We start from the raw sequence: 26,679 nt of genomic DNA on the forward strand, positions 1-26,679 counted from the left end.
AAAAATATTAATATAATATATTATAAAAATTTCAACTAATTAGGAGTAACTTTTTTCTTTTAGTTGATATGATTTCTGCGATTTTATTCAATTAGTATGTATAATTATTATTATTATATAAAGTAATTTCTTTTCAAGCAAATCAAATGGTTCATATATGCAATTTCTAAATGTATGATAAATTTTTTAATTTTAGTGTTTTTATAGAAAATATACAATTTATAGCTTGGTGATTATAAAGTATCTAGTCAATATGAAAGAAAAAATATTTAGAGAGTTAATTGATAATATAAAAAGGTTTTTAAAATATTAAATAAAAATATAATTGCAATTGAATGTCAAATATTTGACATCTGACAATCTCGCATGACCCAACAGATTTGGCAGGTCAAGTTACTTTAAATATTCATCGTCTGATTTAAAAAAACAAATGTATATTCAATATAAAAAACTATTAAAACAATCATTAAAATATTTAATATAAAATAATATAATAATTATGCAATTCATTACAAATATCAGATTTGTCCTATGAAGATTTCTTTTATTTCAAATTATCGGATTAGTAATTTTTCCGGTGTAGTATGAGTCATTCTATACAATTGTTTTAGTTTAGTCATGAAGCTTGCCATAAAAAATAGCGCGGATAGAAAAAACATAATAGCCATCATATAAAACATGATATAGGGGTTATGGAATTTGCTGGACACCCAGCTAGCCAAAGGAGAGCCTATTATTCCTCCTATTCCGCACATCATCATCGTGATGCCATAGGCCCTGAAAAATTTAGAACCGAACATATGGTCCACCATATTTGGCGTAAGTGTAATCCTAATTCCAAAGAATACGCCAAACATAAACGATAAAAAGGGGTAATAACTATATTTGAAAGTTGGATACAAATATGCGACACATATTATTAAATGCACGATAATGGAGGCAAGAAAAACTAATATTTTGTTGAAAAAACTTATAGATTTAAAAGTTTTTATGGCATATAAATCGGTTGTGACTATTTTTTTCCTCCGAGAACTTTCAAAAACACCCCACAATGTAATAGTCATGCGACCCATTATATCTCCTATTCCAATCCATGATATTAATGCCGAACTTTGCAAGACATTGAAATGCAAATTTCTCCCAAAATCCGCTATCATAAAATAAATTATATTAGAACCCATTTGCCATAATGCACAGGATATTAAAAATGTGACACTTTTCCAATTTCTTACTCGCATTTCTTTGACGTGATTGTCTGTATCGTGAGTCGCGTTAATAGCTTGCGCCGATTCTGCATCTATAATATCGTTCTTCCGAGGTGATGCAACTTTAATAGGATGATTCACATCGGTTTTATTATCTTTCGTCTCCAAGGGCTGTGACAATCGGGGTAACCTAAATAAAAGACACCCAGAGATACAGACATTTAAAAAAATACCCCCATTAATTAAAAGCGACCCTCGAATTCCGTAATTTGTTATAAGTTTAGTGATTAGGATTGGAAAACAAAGACATCCCAGTGCGGTACCACTCATTGCGAGAGCATTCGCCAGAAGGTATTTCCGGTTAAAATAAATTCTATTGACTGATATGGCCGCCGTGAAAATTATGCCAGCGCCAGTGCCTACCAATAAGCCTTGCGTTACTATTAATATATATATGTTAAGGCTTAAGTAAGAAAGGCAAAATCCAATAGCTGAAATTAGAGAACCGATGATTAGCGTCTGTGAACAAAAAAAAGAAGGCTTTAGTTTATTCATATAATGTAGTGCTGTAAAGTATTGTCAATAAAATTTTTGAGTAAATTTAACGCACTTCGTTACTTTATTCAAAAGTGCAAGCAACGCATTTATTTTTTAATGTAATTTTGAATAAAAACTATAGTAAAACATTTTGTTTAAATAAAAAATTTTATATTTGTTTAACTCATCGAATTTCTTAATTGTTTATATAACTTTTCCCTGCCCGAGTTATTGAGATACTCTCCCTTAAACATTCTCCGTTAAAAAAAATTCAACCTTTTTTGAAATACAGTTATACTTTGAATTAAAGGCACGGGAGTTTGATAAAAAATATAAAATTTAAACTCCGACGCACAACCTTTCAAATCATTCCCCTGTTTTTACTATAATAAAAGGATATAAGTACGAAGGTGAATCATTGATAAGTATCTCAGCTTGCAAAACATCAAATCTAATATCGGAGATGCCCAATGTATTTTATAAGTACCCAACAGTATCGCAATAATTTTAAAACTACAATATATCGTGGTCTGTCCCCGGTTTTGAAATAATTTTTTATACTTTAGAGAAAATTGATAATTTTTTTATTTTCAAGTCCAAGATCTTTTTTAAAAAATTCGAAAAAAATTTTAATTATAGGTTAAATTTTTGAAATATTCAAAAATATTATTTTGGACATGTTCTAATTTTTATCTTTAAAAAAATTCTTATTGATTTTTCAAAGGTTTACGATCGAATTTTTTGATATTTTTGGATAACGGCTTGCATAAAAAAATTTTATAAAAATTGTTTTTAATAAATTATTTAATCCAAATAATTTATTTTACTTTTTTATTATAAATAAATATTAAAATGATAAATTATAACAAAACCTTGAGAATCTTTTTAGCACAAAAATGTAAAAAAAATATCGCCATTTTTCATAAATTTCCTAATATTTAACAATGATTTATTAAATACAAATTATCATTCCTTTCAGCATACCAGCCGAACGCTTATCAAAACTAACATTCTTTTCAGCGTGCCAGTCGAATGCTTATTCAGTGTTGTTAAAAATGTTTTTATTGTTAAAATTGGATGTTTCCTTGATAAAAACTTTGAAAATATTTTTATATTAAAATCAAATAATAATATTTCATATTAATGTTTTAAATATTTTGTTTAATGTATTGTTATTTTTAATAAATACCCAAAACCAAAAATAACCCCGGTTTTTACTTTTCAATGCGATATTAAACGCTTTATTTAAAGATATGATAAGATATTTTATTTATTGTCGTTAGTGTTGTTAAACTGCCCGATTTTGTTAATCAAAATTATATTATGTAAACCTGGAGATTTAGTTCATAGATCACAGAAAAGTTTGAAATTCTATTTGCCAAATTTTGAGGCTTACATAATATTTTTTCCCTAAAATCTTAATCGGCCCATTTTTAAAAATCGACCCATTTTTAAAAATCGACCCAAATTGAGTCATTTAACAAGATTAATTGTCATAAATTAAATATGTATAATTGCGCATGAGAATTTGTTTTTAAAAAGGGTTGAATATGTCAAGAAATATAGTATTAAGAATAAACAAAATAATCGTTTTGATTCATGGATATAACACATACTAATATGGTCAAAAATTAAGATCTCAAAATGCTAGGCAGAGCTTAGATACTTAATTTTCCCAAACATTTTTAATTTAGCAAGATGGAGATGGGATGTTTTATTTGCCTTGCGTGCCACATTATTGCGAATACTCTTATATTCCAATATAAACTTAGACCCATCTCAAAGAACAACTTTTGACCACATATTTCCTTGCTGGTTAACTGTTAATAGAAATTTTTTTTGGTCTATCATTAAATTAAAAAGTACAGTTGCTGGATAAAAATTAAAATCACTTTAAAAAAATTATAACCCAAAGAGTGAATCATTCTGTTGCAGGTTGAGATAGATAAATAATATTTTTCGTCTTATCTCTTAATGTTTGAGTCAAAGTCAAAGGAACAAGATCTGATCAGCGATTGTTCCTGATAATTTATTGCAAACTGCGTTTATCCTTTAATGTTGTCACTTTGAAACCTTATGAGGCCTATGTGAGTTAATTTAACGGGATCTTTTAATTTATTAATATTGCATCTTATAATTTCTCTGCATAGCTAAAGTTTTTTGGCTATGGACAAATTATGCATTCCTTCTTTATGTAAATGAATCCAAGGGGTATTAATTCAAAAATAATTGCGAAAATAAAAGTTAAACATTGTTTTTGCAAATGTTCGTAGACGATCTTACCTTCACTCTAACATTAATGCTATTTAAAGCAATGACTAAAATACAAAATTTAAAAAACTACATTATTTTTTAACTAAAATAATTTTCAATAAATTTTCATTACTTTAAAAATTAGTGATCGAAATAAATTAAAATATCATTGGAATCTCTAACCTTAAATTACCATGTTAAAATTATTTTGGTCAAAATATAACTATATGCAAAATTTTGCGTTCCATAAAAGCGACAATATGTAAAACCGACTTTATTTTTGACTTTGGGTAGATGTATCTGTTAATTCAAAAATGTATCTATAAATTATTTTATGTATTTAAAAAAAGTATTTGCATAGATATCGACAGACACGCATAAACTTTGTATCGATTGGGCTAAGATAAGTATCGCTAACCAGTCTTATCTAAATATTGATCCTTATTTTCATCTAGAATTCCAGCCCAGAGCGAAAAACCAACCAAAAAAAATGAATTGTGAAAAATAAGACAAAAGTGCACTTAAATAAAAGCAAATTAAAAACAAAATAACACTTTTATAAAAGAACCAAAGGTAAAACAAAAATGCACTTTAAGAAAAACAAACAAAAAATTATTCCAATATTTTTATTTAAAAAAAAACACAATACTCTTTTAATTTTCTACCTATTTTTATTTAAAAAAAAACTAAGTTTAATGTTAAAATCTTTTTATTAAAAGAAAATTATCTACAAGAATAAACGCAAAATTATTTGCTATCCTCTAGTTCTAAGCGCATATAATTTTTCCGATTTCGTTAAAAAAAATCGTGTCTATCTACAAATTTTTTTTCGGAGTCCTTAATTACTCAATTTTAGGTTTTAGGGATCGAATATTTACCGGCATGTATCCTATCTGATTAGATAAAAATTGTGAAACCATCCCTAAAAGAAGGATTAACGATCCAGGAGTGCTTGTTAGAAGCGCAACTTGTACGGGGTTGAAAAGTAACAAGTATTCCGAGTAATAGACTCCCATGGAGAAGCAAATACCTAATATTATAATTAAAGAGAAAAAAAATTTTTGAAATATTTTTTATATGAAGTATAAGTGGGTATTGTGAGCAAATATGACATAACAAAAATTTATTTTAAAAATTATTTGTTATCGACCGACATATACTTAAATTGGCCAATATCAAAATTGAATTACTGATATAAAATGTCAAGTACAAAACCAAATTTTCGTAGGGATAAAAACAGGGATTCGAACCGAACCCGAACCCGGAGAAGTGAACCCGGGTTTTTAGAAAAAACTCTGAACCCGAACCGAACCTGAACCCCATTTATAAAATTTTCAAAACCCCGAACCGAACCCAAGAATTTTATTTGAACCCGGGTTCAGTGTATTATTTAAAATCATATATTAATATATGTAAATACAAATATTATATTTTCAAATTTCCAATTAAATGAAGTCTTAATAAATTTTAAACAACTTAATTCATTTATGCCATTTTTAAATTTATACTCGATTCCTATTGGAGTGTTAAAAAATTTTAAACAATTGAATTAATTTACGCCATTTATTTTTAAATTTTTATCTTATTATTCTTAAAGATTATTAATTAGAAGAAAATGGTTAACAAATCAAAGTAAAAATTATTATATTGTTAATTTAAAAAATTCTAAACATCTAACCTAAAAATTGTTAAATGTAGGGCAGTTTTTGTGAACTTATTAAAATGATTTTAAAATTTATATATGCTAATCATTTATTTTTGGTTCAGTTTAATTTTTACAAGATATTAATGAAGTGCATATTATAAATGAAATTAAATTTATAAATATCTCTTTTTTAATTCTGAAATCATTGCTATTTAAAAAAATTGTTCTCTTTTTATAGATTTAAGATTAAAGATAAAGTCATATTTGATAAGCATTTTACCTTTAATACAATAGAAAAAAAATCAATATGTTCATATTGCAAAGTAAAAATGTCTGGTAATCACTTGTCAAATTTAGAAAGACACCTGGAAAGAAATCACAACAATGAATATTTTCATTATTTAAATGAAAAAACCAAATATCAGGAATTGTTATTGACAAAAAAACCTAAAATTAATATAGAAACCTTTTTTCCAAAAAAGCATATAAGTATAAATATATCATCTAATGATTTGATGAGTTCTATACTAGAACTTGTTACTGTAAATGGCCGGCCTTTATCAATTATTGAAAATTCGGGATTTCAAAGAATTATAAATCCACTCCTATCTGGGCTCAATTTAGTTATAAACAAAGAAAATTTATCCAGAACTATTAATAAAACAGCCCAATCAATTAGAGACAAAATATCGAGAGAGGTAGAAGGAAAATTAATAAGTTTAAAAGTTGATGCAGTTCAACGACTAGATAGGTCAATTCTTGGTGTAAATATTCAATTTATATCAAAGTCCATTATAAATTTGAGGACTCTTGGAATTGTAAAGCTGAAAGAGAGATGTACAGGAGAATATATTAAAAACTTTACTAAAATTTAAAATTAATATTCAACAAATATACAGAATTACTTCTGATAATGGTTGTAATTTTTTAAGAGCTATAAAGCTCCTGCAACCTGAAACTGATTATGATATAAGGAGTGAATCAGCAGATGAGGAAAATATGGATGTAAATGTATATAAATATGATATTGATGATATACAAAATACTTTTTTATCAACTATTATATCCTATCCGATTTATAGTGTACGGTGTGCAGCTCACACACTTCAGCTGGCACTTCAAGATGCTATAAAATTATCACCTATTGTGGAAACCATTGCAAAGGCTAGGAGCCTAAATGTAAAATTAAGACATCTTACTTACCAAAAGTTATTAAAAAATATGAAACTCCCTAAGCCTGTGTTAGATTGCCACAGATGGCAGTCAACCCATGATATGTTAGAAAGGCTGATTTTACTAAAACCCAATATAGAAGATTTTTTTACAGAGCAATCTGGTTATTTATTGACTGAAGATTGGAAAGAGATAATAACGATTGTTGAAATTTTAAAACCGCTAAAAATCGCAACCAAACAATTCCAATCTGAACAGTTAACACTGACAGATTTTTATGCAGCATGGTTAATATGCTGCATCGAACTGGAAAAAAATCCAAACCATTTTGCTCAATTACTATATTCTTGTCTTAAGAACAGAGAAGAAAGGTTTATAAAGAACGAAATTCTCTTAGCTGCCATATACCTGGACCCAAGATACAAGGTTAATTAAAAGCTTAGTAAATTAATTATTTTAGATTTATATTAAAATTGTTATTTTATGAAATATTTAAATATAAACAATATAAATCCTTAAATATTACAGGTATTACTTAGTGATGATGATAAGATTTGTGCGAAAAAACATCTTGTCAATTTATGGAGACGAATTAAAAGCTTAACAACGCCGATTTTATCTGATGATATTAGTTCCGATGAAGTTATTGAACAAGAAGATGATTTAGAGAAATTGATACAACTTAAAGAAAGGCAGGAGAAAATACTTAAAAGAGGGCCAACGATTGCTGAGAAAAGTATTGGAACAATAATTACTGGATTTAGCGATTATAAAAGATTAGATAGGAAGGAAAATATTTTGCATTTTTGGGAGTCTGCTAAGCTGGAACACCCTGAATTATATATTTTATCTAAAATCTTATTTGCTGTTCCTGCAACCCAAAGTTAATTTTTCATATTTTCACATTAAATACATTTAACATAGGTTAGCGTTGAAAGATCTTTTTCACATTTGAAATTCATTCTTTCACCACATAGATCGAGGATGAGTGAACAACTCTTGGAAGATATTATGCTAATACGTCTAAATAAAATTTTTAAAATTGATACATGACTATATGCTTTGTATTTTTAACTATATTTGCCTATAAATAAAATAAAAAATTTATTTTTTATATCAAATTTATGTCTAGTTTTTTATTATGATTTAAATATAGAATTTTTTTTATCAACTCAAAAATTCTTGAACCCGAACCGAACCCGAACCAAACCTGGGTTCAAAAATATTTCCCTGAACCGAACCCGAACCGAACCCGGGCAAAAATTTTGTCGGGTTCGCATCCCTGGATAAAAATACCCTAATTTTCAAAAAAATTTAAATGCTTTTTTAATTAACCTTATTTCCAGGAATTTAAATTTTTATAAAATTGGGGTATGTCCGTTAGCATCTTTGTCCAGCGCCTTTGCGTTGATCTTAGATTATTTTTTTTCTTATACTTGATGACCTAAATGTAATTTAAGATTCTATTTATAAAAAGTAACATTTCACACGTGGAAAATTATTAAGCATAATAATATTGTTCTTTTATCTTTGAGATAACCGCTAATATTAAAGTTTGTTTTACCATTAAAATTTTGATAACTAAAAGAAGTAAAGTGATCTATTAAAATTCGAGGCTTTTTTTGGTAGCGAGGAGGTGAGAAGGGGAGGGGCATGATGTATTGCGTCGAATGTAACTGATTTTTTGTGGTTTTATTAAAATATTTGGTGAAGTCGTAAAATTATTCTTATATATAAAAAATATTTGTTTTTAAGAAGCGCCTGTGGCTCTGACACTATAAACAGATTGAGGAATCTCTTTAACCTTCGACTTGGGTGAATCCAAGGATCGTTATTTTTTTTGAAGTCGACAAGGTATTTGTGTGCTACGGGGGCATGATATGAAGCGGATCAAAGGCGAGCACATGATTTGGGGTGGGTAATATATATATTTAAAAAATGGGTTCTTATTGCATTTCAATGAAATAAATATTCCTATAAGTGAAAATAGGAGTAAAGTGATTGGTATTATTCATTTTTACAATAATATTTTGAAAAATTAACAAAAAACATAACAAATTATATATTTATAAGTAGTCAAATCCCTCATCTAAAAAATAAAAAAAAGTGTAGCTCTCTAACTAGCCATTTTACCCCTTACCCTGGGTAAAATGATTAAAATAAGACTCAACATAACTGTTGTTTAATTAACCAAGATTTTGCAATTTTGACATCTATTCATCACTTTTAGTATTATCTAATCCGGATAAAAAATTATATAAAAAATATCACATTTTGCGTGTGGCCATTTTAGGCACATCGTACATTTCAATTATTCGTCCCTTTGCGCCTATTCAAAATTTTATTCCAAATAACATACAAACTATTTATTAATGTTCATTTTTGCACAAAATATCTTTTTATAAATTTTCTTTTTAGACCTTAAATCAGACGGAAGATTTTAACCGTTTTCCATAGCAACTTTATCCCAAGGTGATATATATTGAAAAATTTATTAGTTAAGCTATAACTTTGGATAAATTTTATTTTATAGCTATGGCTTTAGGGAATATGTTTACAAATTTTTAAATTTTGAGCCTTAATAATTTTGCTTAGAGCAAAAAAAACTCGAAGATGATTTTTATGATTCTTAGGTAAAAAAACGGTTTTCAGGCAAAATATGTAAACCGGGGAAGGTTTTTAAAAGATAAATATAGGCAAAAAATTAGATATAAAAATAGGTCTTCACACCAAATTTAAAGTCATTTTGCTCAAGTGTTAGGAAGTTATTCGCGTTAACATTGTTACCCTGAAATCGTTTTATCCCGGTCTCCCCTAATGATCAACGTCATTTTAAATAAATATTTATGGCCCAATCCCTGCCTGGGTATTTTGGCTTAGTCCGGATTTTTAATTGTATATTGTATAAAAGATGAATGAATAAATGACCCATTATCATTTTTCTTTCTAATTAATATAATTTTTTATTTTATCGGTCCGGCCCACTTTCCCGGGTTAAAATTTTTTTATTATTAGTAATTCCAGCCAAATTTAAGGAAAATTTCATTTACAACCACTTCTGAAAGCATTTGTGGGTTTAGCTACCTCCCTGCAGATCTCCGCATATAATAAATCATATTTTTCATTTAAGTATAAGTATAAGAAAATTTTATAAAAAATCACATTAGGCCTTAGCCTATATTTCGTTGCAAGTTTATGGTAAATTTTTATAAAATATGCGAAATTTAATTTAAAAAATAATAAATACGGCCCACATTTGGACATCAATGTCATATGCGTAAAGAAGGGGTAAGGCTTAGGGATATCTACCCTTCAGTTGCCTAGTTTTGCGTATCTTCAAACTCCTCTCACTTCCTTTAACCCCCCCTCCCCTCTGAGCCAAATGTCTTACAATAATTTGACTTATAAATTTTAACTAATAAAATATGACTGACTTATTAAAAAAATTCAGAAAAAAAATGTAATTTTTGTTTTAAATTAAATTTTCCCCATTTTATAAAAAAACTAGTCCAAATTACAAGACGTTCAAAATATGATTATGATGTTTTGTTTGCCAGTTTTTGAACATAATAATTTCACATGATTTTTTATTAATTACTATGAGTGGTAATTTATTTATAGTTTTTTTGTCTTTCAAAAGCTGAAATTAAAAATGAATAATTACAATATCGGATGATTTAATCAATAAAGTATTTTTATAGCCCAAAAAATATATTTATTAGCAATTTAGTTTAACAATTTAATTTAAGTAATATTTAAAATTGGAATTAAAGACAGAAATGTTCTGGGCAAAGACATTGGAAAAAATACCCCAATTTTCAAGAAAATATATTAAAATGCTTAAAAAAGAAAAGCATGCTTAAAATTGTCCCTTTGCATTTGTCAACATTATTTCTGCTGTGATTCACAAAATTATTCGAAATCGCAATAATTTTTTTTAAATTTGCATTTTATCTTTGGCTATTTTTTGAGATCATTTATTAAATTTGATTTTTTTAAAGCAAAGAATCAACTATTTATATGCCGTAAATATTTTTTATTTTGTTAAATATCTTTGTATAGAAATCACAGGTGTAGCCAGTATATTAGCTTAAAATGACACTTACGAGAATAAGCAAATTTGAGAGCCCTACCTCTTTTAAACAATAAAATATTAAATTATTCTTATACATAATCAATCTTAAAAGGGAGTTATTTTTGTCGATAATAAGGTAGAAAATCCAATATTTTAGAAGTGCCAAGCTAATTTAGCTAACCCTACGATTGAGGCTTATTGGGTAAAATCAACAGGTTTACAAAAATTAAAATCTAAAAAAAAAGTTAATAAATAAATTGTGATAGTGCTTATCTATAGTATATAGTTGTAGGTAAGCTTATCTATAGTATATAGTTGTAGGTAATCTATTGATACAAGGACTTCAAGAATTAAAAATAGTATGCATATGGATAATTTTTTTTAAATTTGGTTTGCCTAAACCCTTGATATACCATTTAAATATTTTTTATATACTTAGAATCGATTTTTTATTAACCTTCTGAAAAAAAAAATTTGTATATTATTTCTATATTTATATTTTTTTTTAAATAAGAGCTTAAATTCTTAACAAATTTTAAAATATTAAATCACATTCCAATAAAAAAAAAATATATTAATTTAAAATTATAGATTGTTATTTTATAATTGTTCACTTATGTGAATTGACAAATTTACTTGGGCGAAAAGTCTTTTAAGGGTTTATAGAACCAATATTTTTTTTTATCAGAAAGTTATAAGTAGAATTTATGGATAATGCATAGATTATAATTTAGTAAATAATAACTATGTACACCACAAAATTTTATTGATAAATTTTAATAAAAAAAATATGCAAACAAATAATTTAAAAAGAAACAAAGATTTTTTAATCTTTTTAAAAGAATATGTAAAATATAATATATTTAAAAACAAATAGTGTATATAGTAATGATTAGAATTGTTAAATTAAAAACGGATATCTCAATATTTTATCCAGAAAAATATTAGGCAACCTGAAGACTTGGCTCATAGATGGCACAAAGGTTTCGATATATATTAGCAAAATCTAGAGGGTTAAGCAATGTTTTTCTGGCTAAAATATTGAGTTGATCAAAAAATCTGCTCAAATTTTAGCCATTTAACAACACTTCTACTGATACTTATTATAGTATATAGTAAATATCTAGCAGATTTTCCTGTTTGGATCCTACCTATTCTATTAAAATAACTGGTTCTTCGATTAAAATAACTGGTTCTCGGTTATTTTAAAAATATAATTATACTATAATGATCTCGTATTTATTTTGAAAATTTATAAATTAAGATAAATATTATTTTTTGTTGACAATTTATAATTTAGTGTCTAGAGTAAACCTCGAGTTAACGAATTATTTTTAAATAAACGCTCTAAATCAATATTATAACCATATAAATATTGCTTAAGCCTTGAGGACTTCGCTAATAGATGTCACCTTTGCGCCATATATGAGCGAAATCTTGAAGCTTGCGTAATATTTTTCTGAAATTAAATATAAATATTAAGTTAGCCGTTTTTTAAAAATCGGCCCAAATCGAGTCCGTTAACAAAATTACTAGTATGTTCTTAAAAACTTCAATTTAGCCAATTACAATTATAAAAGGGCGAAGTCGAGTTTTCAACACTACATACAATAAATACAACACAGAAAAAAGGTATATTATAATATCGAGAATTACAATTTTGATATTTTGTAAGCATTTTTAGTTTACAAAAAATAAAATTATTATTATAAGCATCTCTAGATGTAGTAACTATGAATCAAAATAAAATTGGTTCCCAGCCCTTGGAGTTTTTTATACATAAAATCCCTGAAAATACCTAATTATAAAAAAGAGACAAAAATTTCCCAGTCTCAATAAGGAAGACCAAGGTAAAGGGAATGATCGAGTAACAATGCTAACGCGAATAATTATGTAACCCTTATTAAGACATTAATATGTGAGTGAGGATGTATTTTTATTATATATATTTATTTTCTTACCTATGTTTAACTTTTGAAAAAAATATTAAATTTAAGTAATTACATTGTAATAATTTTTCATTTAGCAAAATATATTTATCCTAATAATTTAAAATCTGGTACAGATATCCCCTAAAGTACTTTTACAGCTTCAGGCAATAAATAGTTATATGAGAGATGCATCTGGTTGGGGGGGGGGGGGGGGTTAAAAGGCTTCCTCCGATAAAAGCTGTAAAAAGGGAATTCGCAGATTTATAAAAAGTTTGCTTTATATATAATTTTTTTAAAAAATATCCGAAAAGGTAAAGAATTAACATGTATGATGATCTTTAAAATGGGCATATATGTTCCAATTTTGATAATTTCTTTTCATGCCCTTATTGTATTGATTGGTATATTTATAATATAAATAAATGTCAAAATTGTAATATTTCGTTCAATAAAACAATAAAGTCGGGCTCAATTTTATCTTAATATTTTACACTGGTAAAAACAGTTAAATAAATATTTAATCACATAAGCAAAAAAATTATGTTTTTTAAATAGTAAACATTTTAACAATTTATACATTATATATTTTCATTTTAAGATATATTCAAAACTATTTTAAAAAAAGTTTCAAATCTTTTGCAAATTCTAATAAAATCATGTTAGATTTTTAAAATTCGCAAAATTTAGAATTATATTTTGGACATGATTTTATTTTTATATTTAAAATTATTTATCTATATTAATTAAAGTTTCGATAGTTTGTAAATTTAATTTTTTGATGTAATTTAGGTGAACGATAAAAAAAAAAATTTGATTCAATAAACTATTTATTGTTATTTGAGAAAACGTAGCCAATAATAATTTGAAACAAACCGCCTCAATTAAATGTTTACTAATTAAATGATGAAGAGAGGTATTGTTTAACAATTGTAACATAATTCTTATTTAATATTCAGTAGAAGACATTTTTTAAATATATATATTATTTACAAATTAAATGTTACTAAAAGAAGAGAATTGTTGTCTCTGTTATTTTTTCCATTCAGGGTAATTAAGTCGAAGGGTTTTTTTAAAATCCGATTACCAATTCTAATTAATATATAATTTATTTCACAGTTTTGTATAAATCTGTTTTCAAAGAATAACGGACAGAAGTAAGCTGGACAAAAATACCCATGGAAGAACACTGCACAAAAATAAACGAGTATTTTTGTCCTGTGTCCTTTCGTTCGTATTACTTCTGCACTTTTTTTTTAAGGATTAATAATTATAAACAATTTTAATTAATATAACATATTAGTGTGATCGAATTTTACTTCACAAGGCTATTTTAAAAACATGCTCAATTTGTGCAAGTTTAAAAATGCATATTTTCTCAAGAATTATAATTAATTTTTAAAAAAGAGCGAAATTAATTCAATTCAGCTGCGTCACTAAGGAGAGTGCGATGGTAAACAAACCCCTTAAAAATTTGAATTTTTTTTATACCCAAAAAAATGTCAATTTAAAAATGTTAGGCAAAAAATCATTTTGAAAATTTTTTTCGTGTCCCCTCCCTGATATTATAAAGGCTAGTGACACGCCCCTGATTTGATTATGGTCCAACTCAAAGAAGTTGCCGTTATTACAGCTGATTTATTTAAATTTCTATCTTTTTAACTCAAATAAATTGCCGTCACAACAGCTGATTTATTTAAATTTCTATTCATTTATATACAATCACCAGATTTGAGATTTATCAGTTTATTAATTAAACTCATTTAATTTTATTAAATAAAATTTTTAATATATCTTAACCCTAAACCTTATCTCTCAAACATTTAATTAGCCCTAACCCAAATTTTTTAACCTTTAATCCTACTCATTACTTCAGACACTTATTTAATTTAAATATATATTTCATCCAGTAAAAAAATGTCCTTCAGTTGAGCAGTTGAGCTGTTCCCAAACAAAAATTCTTCTATATCCTCAGCAATAAAATATAAAACTTTTCTTTTATATTTTCTATAGATGAAAATGTTTATGAATTTTTCTATAAATGGAAATGTTTATGAATTTTTCTATAAATGAATAATGAGCGGGTAAAAAATAATATCTATACTAGATAGATACTTATAAAAATGAATTATAATAAATAATTTTTTTAAAAATATTTTTCAGATAAGTTGAGAAACATGTATTTACCTCCAGCTACGAAACAGCCGAGAAATGATGCTAAAAGAGCTGCCCAAGCCCAACCTTTATCTTGCACGATTTTGGAACTGTTATTATTCTGTTTTTTGGGTGGCGAGGGATTAACGATGAATGAATTCCCCCATAATTTCCTCATCTTACTATTGTTATAGAAAATTATTCCAAATTTGTCTTTTTATTTGTATAAAATTTGGAAAAAGAAAATATTAATTCAATTGCCAATACTGATTTATTTTAAAAAAAATTAGGAGAATATTAATGAAGATATTATTTTACAAAATTTAATTATTACCATAAAATTCAATTTTATTTTTAAATTATGCAAACTTAATAAAAAAAAAAAACAAAAGAAAGAAAGAAAAACAAGGTTAGATATTATTATAAAGTGTTAAAATAAATAAATATTTTTTATGATTTATAGCCATAATAGGTTTTTAATAAATAATAATTTTTATTTGAAATTAATGGTGATTTATTGAAGCATATCAGAGAAATAGGATAGGCCCGTTGTCACCAGAGGCGTAACGGACACCCTGCGACACCTATTTTTTTTCAGATACAGGGGTTTCAAGAATCTAAATTATGTGGGATACATAAGACTGTGCTTTAAAGGGACCCTAAAAGTTTTTGCGGTTACGCCCTTGCCTGTCCCTAAATTGTTAACTATCATTTGGAATATCTCTTACAAACTTTAAATCTTTACTAAAACTATATAAGTGAACATTTTTAAAGAAATTATAATTTTCCTTGATTTTTTTTGTCACAAAGTGCATCACTAAGGTACATCCAAACTTAAAAAATAAATAAATGTAAGATTTAAAAATTTAGCCCTACCTGTCTAGTGTGTCGATTATGTGGAAATGCCTATATTTTTTTTAGTGTTGTTAAAAGTACTTTTGATCCACTAATATATGGGTTGTTATAGATAAGTAATTATTACTGATCATACTTTTAATGTCATATTAAAGCTATAATATTCATCCGAGGTTTTCTGCCCACTAGTATGTCTTTTTATTTTATCTTGTTCATATTTAGCACCAACATTTATTAACTTTTAGGCCTTGCCTATAAAACTTTTCACTTTCTGTTGCTATTAGAGGTTGAAGATATTTCGAGATAGCTGACATTTCTGTAAGACTTGATTTGCTTAACAATTGTACATACATATTATATGATGTCTGATTAGAATAATTTTTTTCATTTTAAGACACATTTATGCCTTAAACTTGTAATTTAGCAATTTGCGCATTTTACAGAATTTTCTAGGTTTTCTAAAAAATTATCCAAAATAGGGCTCTTTCTATTTTCTGAAGCTTTAAATTCGATATAAATCTTTTTTTAGTTAATACCTCCGATTTTCAAAACATTTCAGTCCAAATTATTTCATTGTCATTACTTTTATAAGGCAGGTAAAAAAAATGTTGTTGCTGAAGATTTTTAGTTGTTAAAAAATTATCTTTTATTTCTAAAAGAATTAAATTAAATTAGAAAATATATATTATATTTTATAATTTGTATTCATAGAAAAACAATTGTTTAATATTTTTGTGATTCACGGGAAATTTATGTTCACGTCCAATCACGCCCGATAATAATTATAAAAAAGCCCGTCACGCCTCGTAATTCAAAATTTATTCACATCATGCCTGACACACCGTGACCCATTGTGTGATGTCCCAGCCCTCGCCCATTTTTAGTCTGCACTTCTCAAATAAAGGTTTTATTAATTATTATTTTTTAAATATTTGTTTATATAAAATCCTTTTGTAAATAATCGTTAAACAAAGCTAGTATATTATAAATAACTAATATATTCTATTTTAAAGATGTATTTTTATTTGATATTGAATCATTATTTAAGCAGTCCAAGAAAATAAAATTTGCATAATCTTATCATACTTACATTATGCAATCTTAATTTATCATTTTTAAAAGTTAGCTAAAAAAATTGAATGTATTTAAGGGCGTTAAATGCGAAAAATCATATTTTGTATAAAATGAATGATAACAAATCAATATTCCCTCTCTTTCTTTTTCCGAAGACAAGGAATCCGTTTTAAAATATTTTATTAGTAAAGTTATTCGTCCTGATATCGTATCTTCACTAATGGAGAAGCCATTAAATGTCATCACTCGTTATTATGCTTTGGGTAATTTATATATTTATCATATCTGCGTCAATCATAAAATTTATATAATTTAGGGATCATTCCGTGAAAATTGCTATAAAAAAGCCGGTGCCACAGAAATCAAAATACCCGAGGAATTCCAAATTTTGAACGATACAATTAAAAAAATCAACCACATTTATGGAAAAGATATAGGATAACTTAGAATCTAAACAAAAGACCAGTTTCCGTTCTAAATTGCCAAAAATTGGGAATCTCGCTTATTTCTCCTAGAAAATTTTTAAAGTAAATTTGAAATTATTATAAATATATGCTATAGAAGTAAATTGAGTTTTTTTTAAAAAATCGCTAAAAATGGAGGAAATATCAGCCTATTCCCAATTTGATTTCCAAATTGGTAATGAAATTGGGAGCAATGATAATATTTTCTCCTTTTTAGCGATATTGTTTACTTACCTAGCATCTATTAATATTAATTTCAAACTTACTTAAAAGTTTTCTAGGAGATATAAGCGACATTCCCAATTTTTTGCGATTTATGTTTTAGCGATTTATGTTTTAGCGATTTAACTATCCCAAAAGGCCAGGTAACCAAAAATTTAAATAATAATATTTTAAATATATTTATGGTTTTCTTATTTATTTAAGATTTGTATCAACTTATTAAATTTTGCGAATAGTTTAAGGAACATGCCCCAACACCACCACCGCTTGATGAGGAAACTGGCAGATATTAAAATCATAAGGTGCAGTTCGGTCCGAAAAAGATGTTATTATGTGGGGAAAAATCATTATGATGCACAAAAGTTATGGAAACCTCAGCTGAGAACATCTATATTTAAACATTTTTCTGTTGTATTTACGCGAAACGGTTGGCGGCATTGAGATGATGACACAGCTTTTAATTTTGTAGTATCCTACTATTTTTATACACAAACAAAATTGATATCAAGTTTAAACATTAACGATGTTTACAAAGACGCTGTAAAATGTCCCATCTAGTTAAGACGATGATCAGATATTTTCAAGCGCATTACCATAATCAACACCACTACATACTATTTCGGATATGAAATTGGTTAACACGTTAACTAAAAATTATTTTCCTTTATATAATAAATACATATGTATATATGTCTTATTGGGATATGGAATTCATTGGGATTCGAAATCTAGATATAGTAGGCATTGTAGTCAAGGTAGAGATGGGACCTCCCCCCCCCCAACCCACTGTAAATTTAAAATTTTAAAATATTTAAGTTGAGCTACGATACCATCATGGGTTGGCATATATTAAATAGGTGTAAGATGATTATTAATATATAATAAATTTTTATGAAAAATTTGTCATAATTTTTCACAAATTATTAATTCATCGCTATAAAAACATTCAGTATAATTTTTTTTTTACTAACCAATCAAAAAAAAATCCTTAAGGGACCTTTCAAACAAGGACGTTTTTTTCTAAACAGCAAAAATGTATGATATTCATAGAAAAACTACTAAGACAATATTTATCTTTTTAGCCGTTTTGAAAACTTCTTGTCCAGAATCTTGGGGAGGGGATAAATTTAAAAAGCATATACTTTATGGATTCATTTTTATGAAGTATCAAAATTTATACAAAAAAATTTTTTGCCAAGCCCGACCCGTTAATTTCAACTTCAGACATTACCCAGCCCTGATAAGGGGCCCGATCAGGCATTCAGATCTCTACTCTCCATTATATTTCACAGCTGATTATTTGATATATTATATAGAATTTTTTTTTAATATTGTCCTAGCAAATATTTGGCCCGGGTCTGCAGGTATTCTCTCTGATAAATAACATATTAATCTTCGGTTTTTTTTTGTTACAGAAGAAAATAAAATAATTAAGTATCAATCAAAAAGGTAAATAAGAACAATTAAATAACAATATTAATAGGATCGTAAAATAAATAACTAATCGAATAAAATTAATTCTATTTTAAATTTTCTATTTTTTAAAAAAAATTATATATATATATATAAAATGTTTATCAAAATACTTTCTTTAAGATAAGTATGTCTGCTCATTAATGTTAAAAAAAATGTGGTCAATATATAATAAATCCTTAGAAAATTTTCCATGGACAACTATCATGAGTCAAACAGGTAAAAAAATTTTAATAATGATTTATTTAACAAGGATTTGAAATGAAGCGAATCGAAAAAACCAGAAAACCCTCATAATTTTCTCAATCGTAACCACTCCTTTATGCAAATCGCTAAATGGAGCTAAAAAACCGTTAACTTAACCGGGTTAAACCCATTTTGTTTTAATATATGCATATTTACATATTTATTTAAATTGACAAATATATTTAATAAATGTTTACTTTCATTTTAATAATTTTTTAATAACTATATTATTCATTTATTTATTTTTCTAGTTAAAATGTTTAGTTATTTTGTTAAACATTGAAGAATTAAATCTTAAATTAACCTTTCCTTTTCTAAATTTATTATAGTCTTTTTTGGCATTTTATTTTATATTTTAAAAAATATATAAATTAAACAATTTAGTTGTATCAAATTGAATTCAAGTTTAAATTATAAATAATGAAGACCAAAGTTTTTAATCCTTATGACGGGCCGAATCTAGCTGATCCTAAAAATAAAATAAAAATTTGGGTCGGATTCGGATCGAATATTGAATTTACAAGGCTCTAGTTCCAAGTTTACTGAGCCCTTCATTCGTTTATTTTATAGTGGTTCTTCAAGAATGTGTTTTAGTTATGAGCATCGATAAAATAAAAAGATCTCTCATCATTCAGATGTTCCTATTATAAATAGTTGTTAGAAGCGATACTAATTTATAGTTTCCTTTTTTTTAAACTCAAAAAACAATTTTATCATCGCTACTTTAACAACGAGAGTTTTAAAAACAATATTTGCATATGTATAATATATTATGCTTTTATTTGCTCTCAAATCCCAATCTAATGCTTAGAATAATGTTCCGATCTTTGGAAGTAAGCCAGCGGGCCTAGTCATGACCTTCAATAATGTAAACTTCCCGTTTTTAAAACTATAATCTACTAATATAATTTTCAAAATTTAATTTTCAGGTCTCCGGTTTTTTTCATAAACTGTTTCATAATTAATCATATTGTTTTTTGTATTCAAAGTTATGCCCATTCCACCTCATTATCATGTCCGATTCTTATATTTATATGGTTACTATTTACTAATCTAATATTTCAGCGGAAATGTATTACGAAAGCCTGAAGATTTTGCTTATAGATGGCAGAAAGGTTTACACTCTATTGACGAAATCTCTAGGTTGCGTAATATTATTTTGGTTAAAATCTTAATATAAAATGGGCTAAATCGAGCCATTTAACAACATTAATCTTGAAAAATTCTTGAAAACATTTACATTATAAATTTATCTAGGTTAAAATGTGAGGTTTCTTTAAGATTTTAATAAATCAGTTTGCAGGAAATCATTTCGAGTAGTTTTTCAAGACTTAATTCTTTGTTCAAATCTTAAAAATTTAGAATTCTTAGGAATTTTAACAAAATTTATAAAACTACATTTAAAAAAATAAATAAGCAAACAACTTAAATAGACAAAAATAAGACTATATATAAAATACAACATATAAGAGGGAGGGGGGGGGGAGGCTCTCATTGAGATGCGAGGGAACTACGATAGTTGCCTCAAAACATGGTCACTTGCGTGAATTTTATTTGTAACATTTTAAAAGAATAGATTACCTTTATTTGAGACATTTATTTACCTTAAAATATTTTAAAAAATGATAGCCTAAGGGGGGCTTAGGAACCCATTGGTGGAAATAACTAATGAAAATCAGAAAAGTGGTGATACTTTCTAATTTTTGACCTTTCAGCTGTAATAATCGGATCAATGTTTGGGTTAGAAAAAAAATTGGGATGCACAAGTGAAATTCCAAATAAGGTGTTTTCCCCTAAACCAAGGAATGTTTGTGTTGATCTTTTCCCAACAGACAGTCATGAGTGAACGGGTTCAAGGAGGTTGTGTAGTTAGTCAACCCTAATTTGTTCTTAATTATGATATTAATATCTCCATGGCGACTGATCCGTTATAAAGGAATTATAAAAAGAATTAATGCTAATCATTATCCTACATATGTTTTATGGTAATATTGTTTTAATTTTAGGTTTTATGTATGGAGTCGGGGACACCTTAGCTCAATCTATAGAAAGATATCAAATGGAAACACCTTACAAAGGTTATTCATACGAAAGAACATTGATTCTGGCAGGATTTGGAGCTTTTAATGCTGTAAATCTCAATTCTCATTTATCTTTATACTTATATAGAGCTAATTAGCTGAAATTTTTTAAGACGCGTAAATTATATATTTTTTAAAAAAAATGAAAGTCTAAATTAAATATAGAATTTATTTTAACCCCATAAGAAATTCAGCTTATCGAATCGAATTACAACACTAAGTACGCTTTATAAAAAAAATAATTTGGATGGGCTCAAATAAAAATTAAAACATTTCCTAGTCATTTATATTTTCAAATGTTAATAATTTCCTCTGAAAGAAAAAATAGTTACATCCAACATGTTTTTGGTGGTTCTGATCTACCTGAAAGAAACAGATTTTCATTTTGTATGCAGAGTCATTTCCAAAAATATATAGATATTTTTTTTATAACTTAAGTTCGAGTTTATTCACTCTTTTTAACGTTCATAGAGGGATTCTATTCAACACCATTTAACAGCTGATCAATTTTAGAAATCTTTTTATGAGATCAAATCTTCTTTATTAATTTTAATTCTAGATATGATAATAATCTAAAAATTATTGATTTTTTTTAAGAAAAATTGATCTCACAATATCGATCAGCTGTTAAATCGTGTCGGATATAATCACAATATGATCCAGTCTTAGAACAATAAGATTTGATGATTATCTTGAGGAAAAAAATGAAAATTAATGGAAGCCTAGTAAAAGAATGAAAACATGGAAGACAGCATATTAAATATATTCATTAATTGAAATCATTCATTATAAAATTTTTATTAAATTAGGTTTAAATCCTTCCAGTTACTTAAAATTAAAATTAGGTCAGAGTCCCCTTTATGCGTATTTATTTTCTTCCCTGCTAAACGATGTTAAAGTTAATTTGGCTTGAATTTGCGGGCAGAGCATACCTTCTCTATTTAGAAAACAATAAATAATAAGCAATATCTTTACTAAAAATTTTGTTAAAAAATTAATCTTAAATTTTGATCATTTACACATTATAAAGTTATTTATTATTTTTAAAAAAATTCTTTATATTGAGTAATCTTTCCAAATTCAACTGTTCACATCAAATTAATTCTGAAAAAAACTCAGGTAACTATCAAATTGACACAAATAACTATAGAATTCTTATTATAAAAAGGGTTATAAACAATACGCAAGTGTAATCAAATGTAATTTGAAAGAGCTTAAAATATTTTTAATTTTAGACATTTATTTATGAGCCTGTTTACTAACTGATTTATGAAAGGTGTTGTGTGTGTAATAATTAGGGAAGTAAAAAATAAGGAAGAAAAAAATAGAAAAATTAGGTTTTTTTTTAAAGTAAGAAACTTGGGAAAATGGAAAATAAATGGTCATAAAATTTCACAAAATGAAGCAGGTTAATGGTGGTGTTAGTGAAAATACAACTAATAAAATATTGGTAGATTATATTTAAGATGACTTTTTATTTGGCCCGGCCCGCAAAATAATTTGGCACACTAGCCTGTTTCACAATTTTTTATGGATATAAACTTACTAAATTTGTTAGCTTTAAAAAACATATACCAACTTCAGGCACAGTTCGTAATATTTTTTACAAGTTGCCTGGAAATCTCTGATTGTGATATCATTTTTACAATTAGAATATTTGCATTAGTATTGTTAAATGGCTCCCTTTGCACCGATTGTTAAAAACATCTTACTGAATATTATCGCGATAAAAATATTGCCTAAGCCTCTAGATTTTGCTAATAGATCAAAAACTTTGTGTCATCTGTGAGTAAATCTTCAAACTTATGCAATATTTTTCAGGATATATTGAGTCAGGCGTTTTTATAAATTGGCTCAAATCGAACCGTTTAACAACACTAGATTGTAGGTTAGTGTTTTTTTTTTAAAAAAAGCAACATGAAAAAAAAAAGAATTCTTCATTGCTTTCAATTTATTTTTAGGGACCCTTGATGAAAATCTGGTACAAGTTTTTAGATAAATCTTTTGGAACTGAAACAAATTTCAAATCCGGGTTTAAAAAGATGGCTATGGATCAAGTAGAATACTATATTATTAATAAAAAAAATTTTTTAGAAATATTAAAGAGTAAAAGTATTTTAGGTATAAAAAGATACAATATTTTTTTTTATTCAATTAAAAAAGTAAAATTTTGTAATCGGTAAGTGAAAATTGAAATTTAGGGATCGAATACGAATAATTTTTTGGGGGCGCTATTTATAATAATTCGAACTTTTTTTGTGTGAAAATTCCTTCTTTTTGATATGTACGGAAACGCTTCGTTTTCTAAGCGATTTGTTTACTTAAAATTAAACTATAATTTCAAATATCGTTGATCCCATCAGTCAATGTCTGTTTCCATCAGCTGAGAAGATGTTGAGAACTTGAGATTATATAGTAATTGATTATAAAAAAAGGACCAAATAAAATATATACCTTATAAATGAAATATTATGCTTTACCATTTATAGATCTTGTTTGCGCCCATATTCTTACTAGATTTTTTAGTCATGACTGAGATAATCAAACATAGAAGCTTTACAACGGTAAATGAAAAGATTGAAAAAGATTATTACGATATCATGGTAACCAACTATAAAATATGGCCAATCGTTCAATTAGTAAATATGTCATTGGTACCTTTAAATTATAGGATATTAGTGATAAATATTGTAGCAGTTATGTTTAATACTTATCTATCATATAGAATAAATAATTAAAATGTGTGTTTGATAAATAGTGTAACTAAATTAACAGAGTATGTTAAAAGATATTTAAAAATGATCTCAAGAAACGGAGCAGAAAATGATTAAAAGAAAAGAAAAATATATTAAAAATAACAACAATTTAAGAAAGAGATGAGAAATTTGAAATATCTTTAAATAATTTATATTCAAAATGCCCATTTAATTTAAATACTAGCAAACTAAACTTATATATAATATTGCAAATCATTATATGACTCAAATGTAAATCGATTCAATTGTATAATGGATATTAAATTTATATTATGTTGACTATCTGATCCACCTGAATTACAACCCCCTGAAATTACAATGACCTAATTGTATAGTACGCCACCCGCGTGTTAGAAGGCTCTGGTAAAAAAATTAAACAAAATAATAGCATCTTAAATTAATTAATTAATCGAATAAAATTAAATTCTATTTTAACTTTATAAAAAATAAAATGTTATCGTTTAAAATAATTATATCGTCTGCTTATATATTATGTTAAAAAAATTATGGGCATTGTATAATAAATCCTTACAAAATTATCCGTGGAGAACTATAATGAGTCAAACAGGTAAAAAGAAATTTATCATCTATGTTTAGTGATAAACAGAGCCTTCTAGCCCCTTAAGACAGACGCTGAGTGAGGCACTTCTGATCACTAAATTATAAAATAATTCAGAATATTAACTATGAAATTTTATTGATGCAATTAATACCACCCCTACCTTCCATTTTAGAAGGGTCTGGTGAAAAATTATATTGGATCATATTTTGTTAATTCTTCACCCCAACCTTCCGTTTTAGAAGGCTCTGGTGATAATTAGATCATATTTTGTTAATTCTTATTATGCGACATAACATAATTAAGTTTTATTAATTATACTATTTGATTACCATCTCATATTTTTTAGAATAAGAAAAAGTATGCGCTAATATTTGGATAATGATATTTATTTATATTTTTTACACGTTCATCCATTATATTTTAAATTATAAAAAGTTATAAGTATTCATCGGACATGCTGAATATAATAGAACATAATATTTAATAACCTGTTGAAATTCATGAACGTTTCGCTTTTTTACAAGTGTTTAAATAGACTACTAAAGAGAAGAGATAAAAAAAATTCCGCGTAAAAATAACCATTTTTTTAAAATAATCAGTTATAAATAGGAAATATTTCGGGTATCAAGTCCGATAAAATGTCGATGATTCATATACATCCTTGCAGATATCTGATAGAAAGTAAATAAAGCTTTTGCCAGGTTCTATAACTTATCGCTACAATTAGGGTTATTATGTACCTTTCCCTACTGTTAGGCCCAAGTGCAGAAACCGTTCCTCTATCATTATGGCCCATAAAAGTACCATCATCTGGCGTATATCTGTAAAGGTCCTCTCTTCTTAATTACTGAAAAATTTTAAACTAATATAAATTAGTGAACTAATCCTTTAATTATTTTTACTCATACTTTCAATCGCTATTTGTAAAGCACTAAAAAAATGTTTATAAAATATAGTTTTGTAATTGTGTTTTCTCTTGCGAATCCTATTTTTATAAATAGAATAAGGAACATGGTTCGCTTGTTGCCCCAGAAGACCTCATTCTTCTTTGTTTTTAAATCTTACTTAACCCGGTACTGCAAGGACATATTTAGAATGCAGAAAATTGGTCACCATATATTTTCCTACGATTTATACTTATTTAATAATAAAAAATTTTATTACTCAATAATATAAAATTATTATAAATACAATTAAAACAAGGAATATATAATTTAAAAAAATAAAAATTGTGAATTCTACTTTTGAAACGATACCCACTGCCAAATTTTTGTTTGCCAACAAGCTTCGTTTTAAAATTAGTCCTAATTTCCTTTGTAAAGGTTCTTGTTCATAATGGGGTCCACAATTAATTAATTTGTATTTCCAACATTTGTAATAAGATTTTCATCATGATTATATTAGAATCCTTTTCCAATTTCTTGTAAATCAAGGTATCTAATTTTATTTGATTGGTTCAAATTTAGCTCCTATTTTAGTTTTAGATTTTAACTATATCAATTTAAGAATTGTTTCGATTATTTATAACAAAAATAAATTTTGGCTAAAGTTCTTAAAAATAATGAATTCTAGAGATTTTAAGGAACATTTAAAAATACCATAATAATCTCTTAGATCATCAGACCCGTAGCCAGGAAGCTTCATTGAGATGGGAGGGGAAGGGTGATTTTAGGGCGAATATTTTTTTACAAGTCACTTGTAGCAAATCTGAAGGCTTGGGGGTTCGACTCCCCTCTAACCACGGGTCTGAGTTATATTAGGCATTGAAGCAATAGAGATCAGGTTTGACTTATATGGTTATGATGATGAATATTTGTTGCTTAAGATAAAAGCATACATTTGGATTTCATGTTTTTGATGAGATGTTTAGGCTTAAAAATTTTTATAGCTTCAAGGACTAAAATTGACTAAAATGATAGTACGAAAGAAATAATAGGGAAAATTTAAGGCTAATTACTTCTAGTGGCGTAAAAAAA

General features: G+C 26.6%; 1 protein-coding gene and 1 long non-coding RNA gene across 2 annotated transcripts; one reads left to right on the plus strand and one right to left on the minus strand.

The window, feature by feature from the left end:
• Positions 1-83: 83 nt before the first annotated feature.
• Positions 84-15,363, minus strand: LOC135931422 (monocarboxylate transporter 12-like). The gene is made up of 3 exons (XM_065468507.1): positions 15,004-15,363; positions 4,874-5,025; positions 84-1,724 (listed from the first exon to the last, which is right to left on the minus strand). The coding sequence occupies exons 1-3, from the start codon at positions 15,146-15,148 to the stop codon at positions 555-557; spliced, it is 1,467 nt and encodes a 488-aa protein (XP_065324579.1). The 5' UTR covers positions 15,149-15,363; the 3' UTR covers positions 84-554.
• Positions 15,364-19,191: 3,828 nt separating this feature from the next.
• Positions 19,192-23,438, plus strand: LOC135922904 (uncharacterized). The gene is made up of 3 exons (XR_010571067.1): positions 19,192-19,277; positions 21,311-21,435; positions 23,347-23,438. It is a non-coding gene; the product is annotated as an uncharacterized LOC135922904 (long non-coding RNA).
• Positions 23,439-26,679: the final 3,241 nt, after the last annotated feature.

The sequence above is a fragment of the Gordionus sp. m RMFG-2023 genome, chromosome 1, assembly GCF_954871325.1.
Source record: "Gordionus sp. m RMFG-2023 chromosome 1, tfGorSpeb1-WG-v2, whole genome shotgun sequence".
NCBI classification, from domain to species: Eukaryota; Metazoa; Nematomorpha; class Gordioida; order Chordodea; family Parachordodidae; genus Gordionus; species Gordionus sp. m RMFG-2023.

Coding starts and splice junctions, on each gene's coding strand:
- LOC135931422 (XM_065468507.1), bottom strand. CDS start 15,148: ATGAGGAAATTATGGGGGAATTCATTCATCGTTAATCCCTCGCCACCC. Junction 5,026..15,003: donor CGGCTGTTTCGTAGCTGGAG/GTAAATACATGT, acceptor TTATAATATTAG/GTATTTGCTTCTCCATGGGA. Junction 1,725..4,873: donor ATCAGATAGGATACATGCCG/GTAAATATTCGA, acceptor TTTTGTTCACAG/ACGCTAATCATCGGTTCTCT.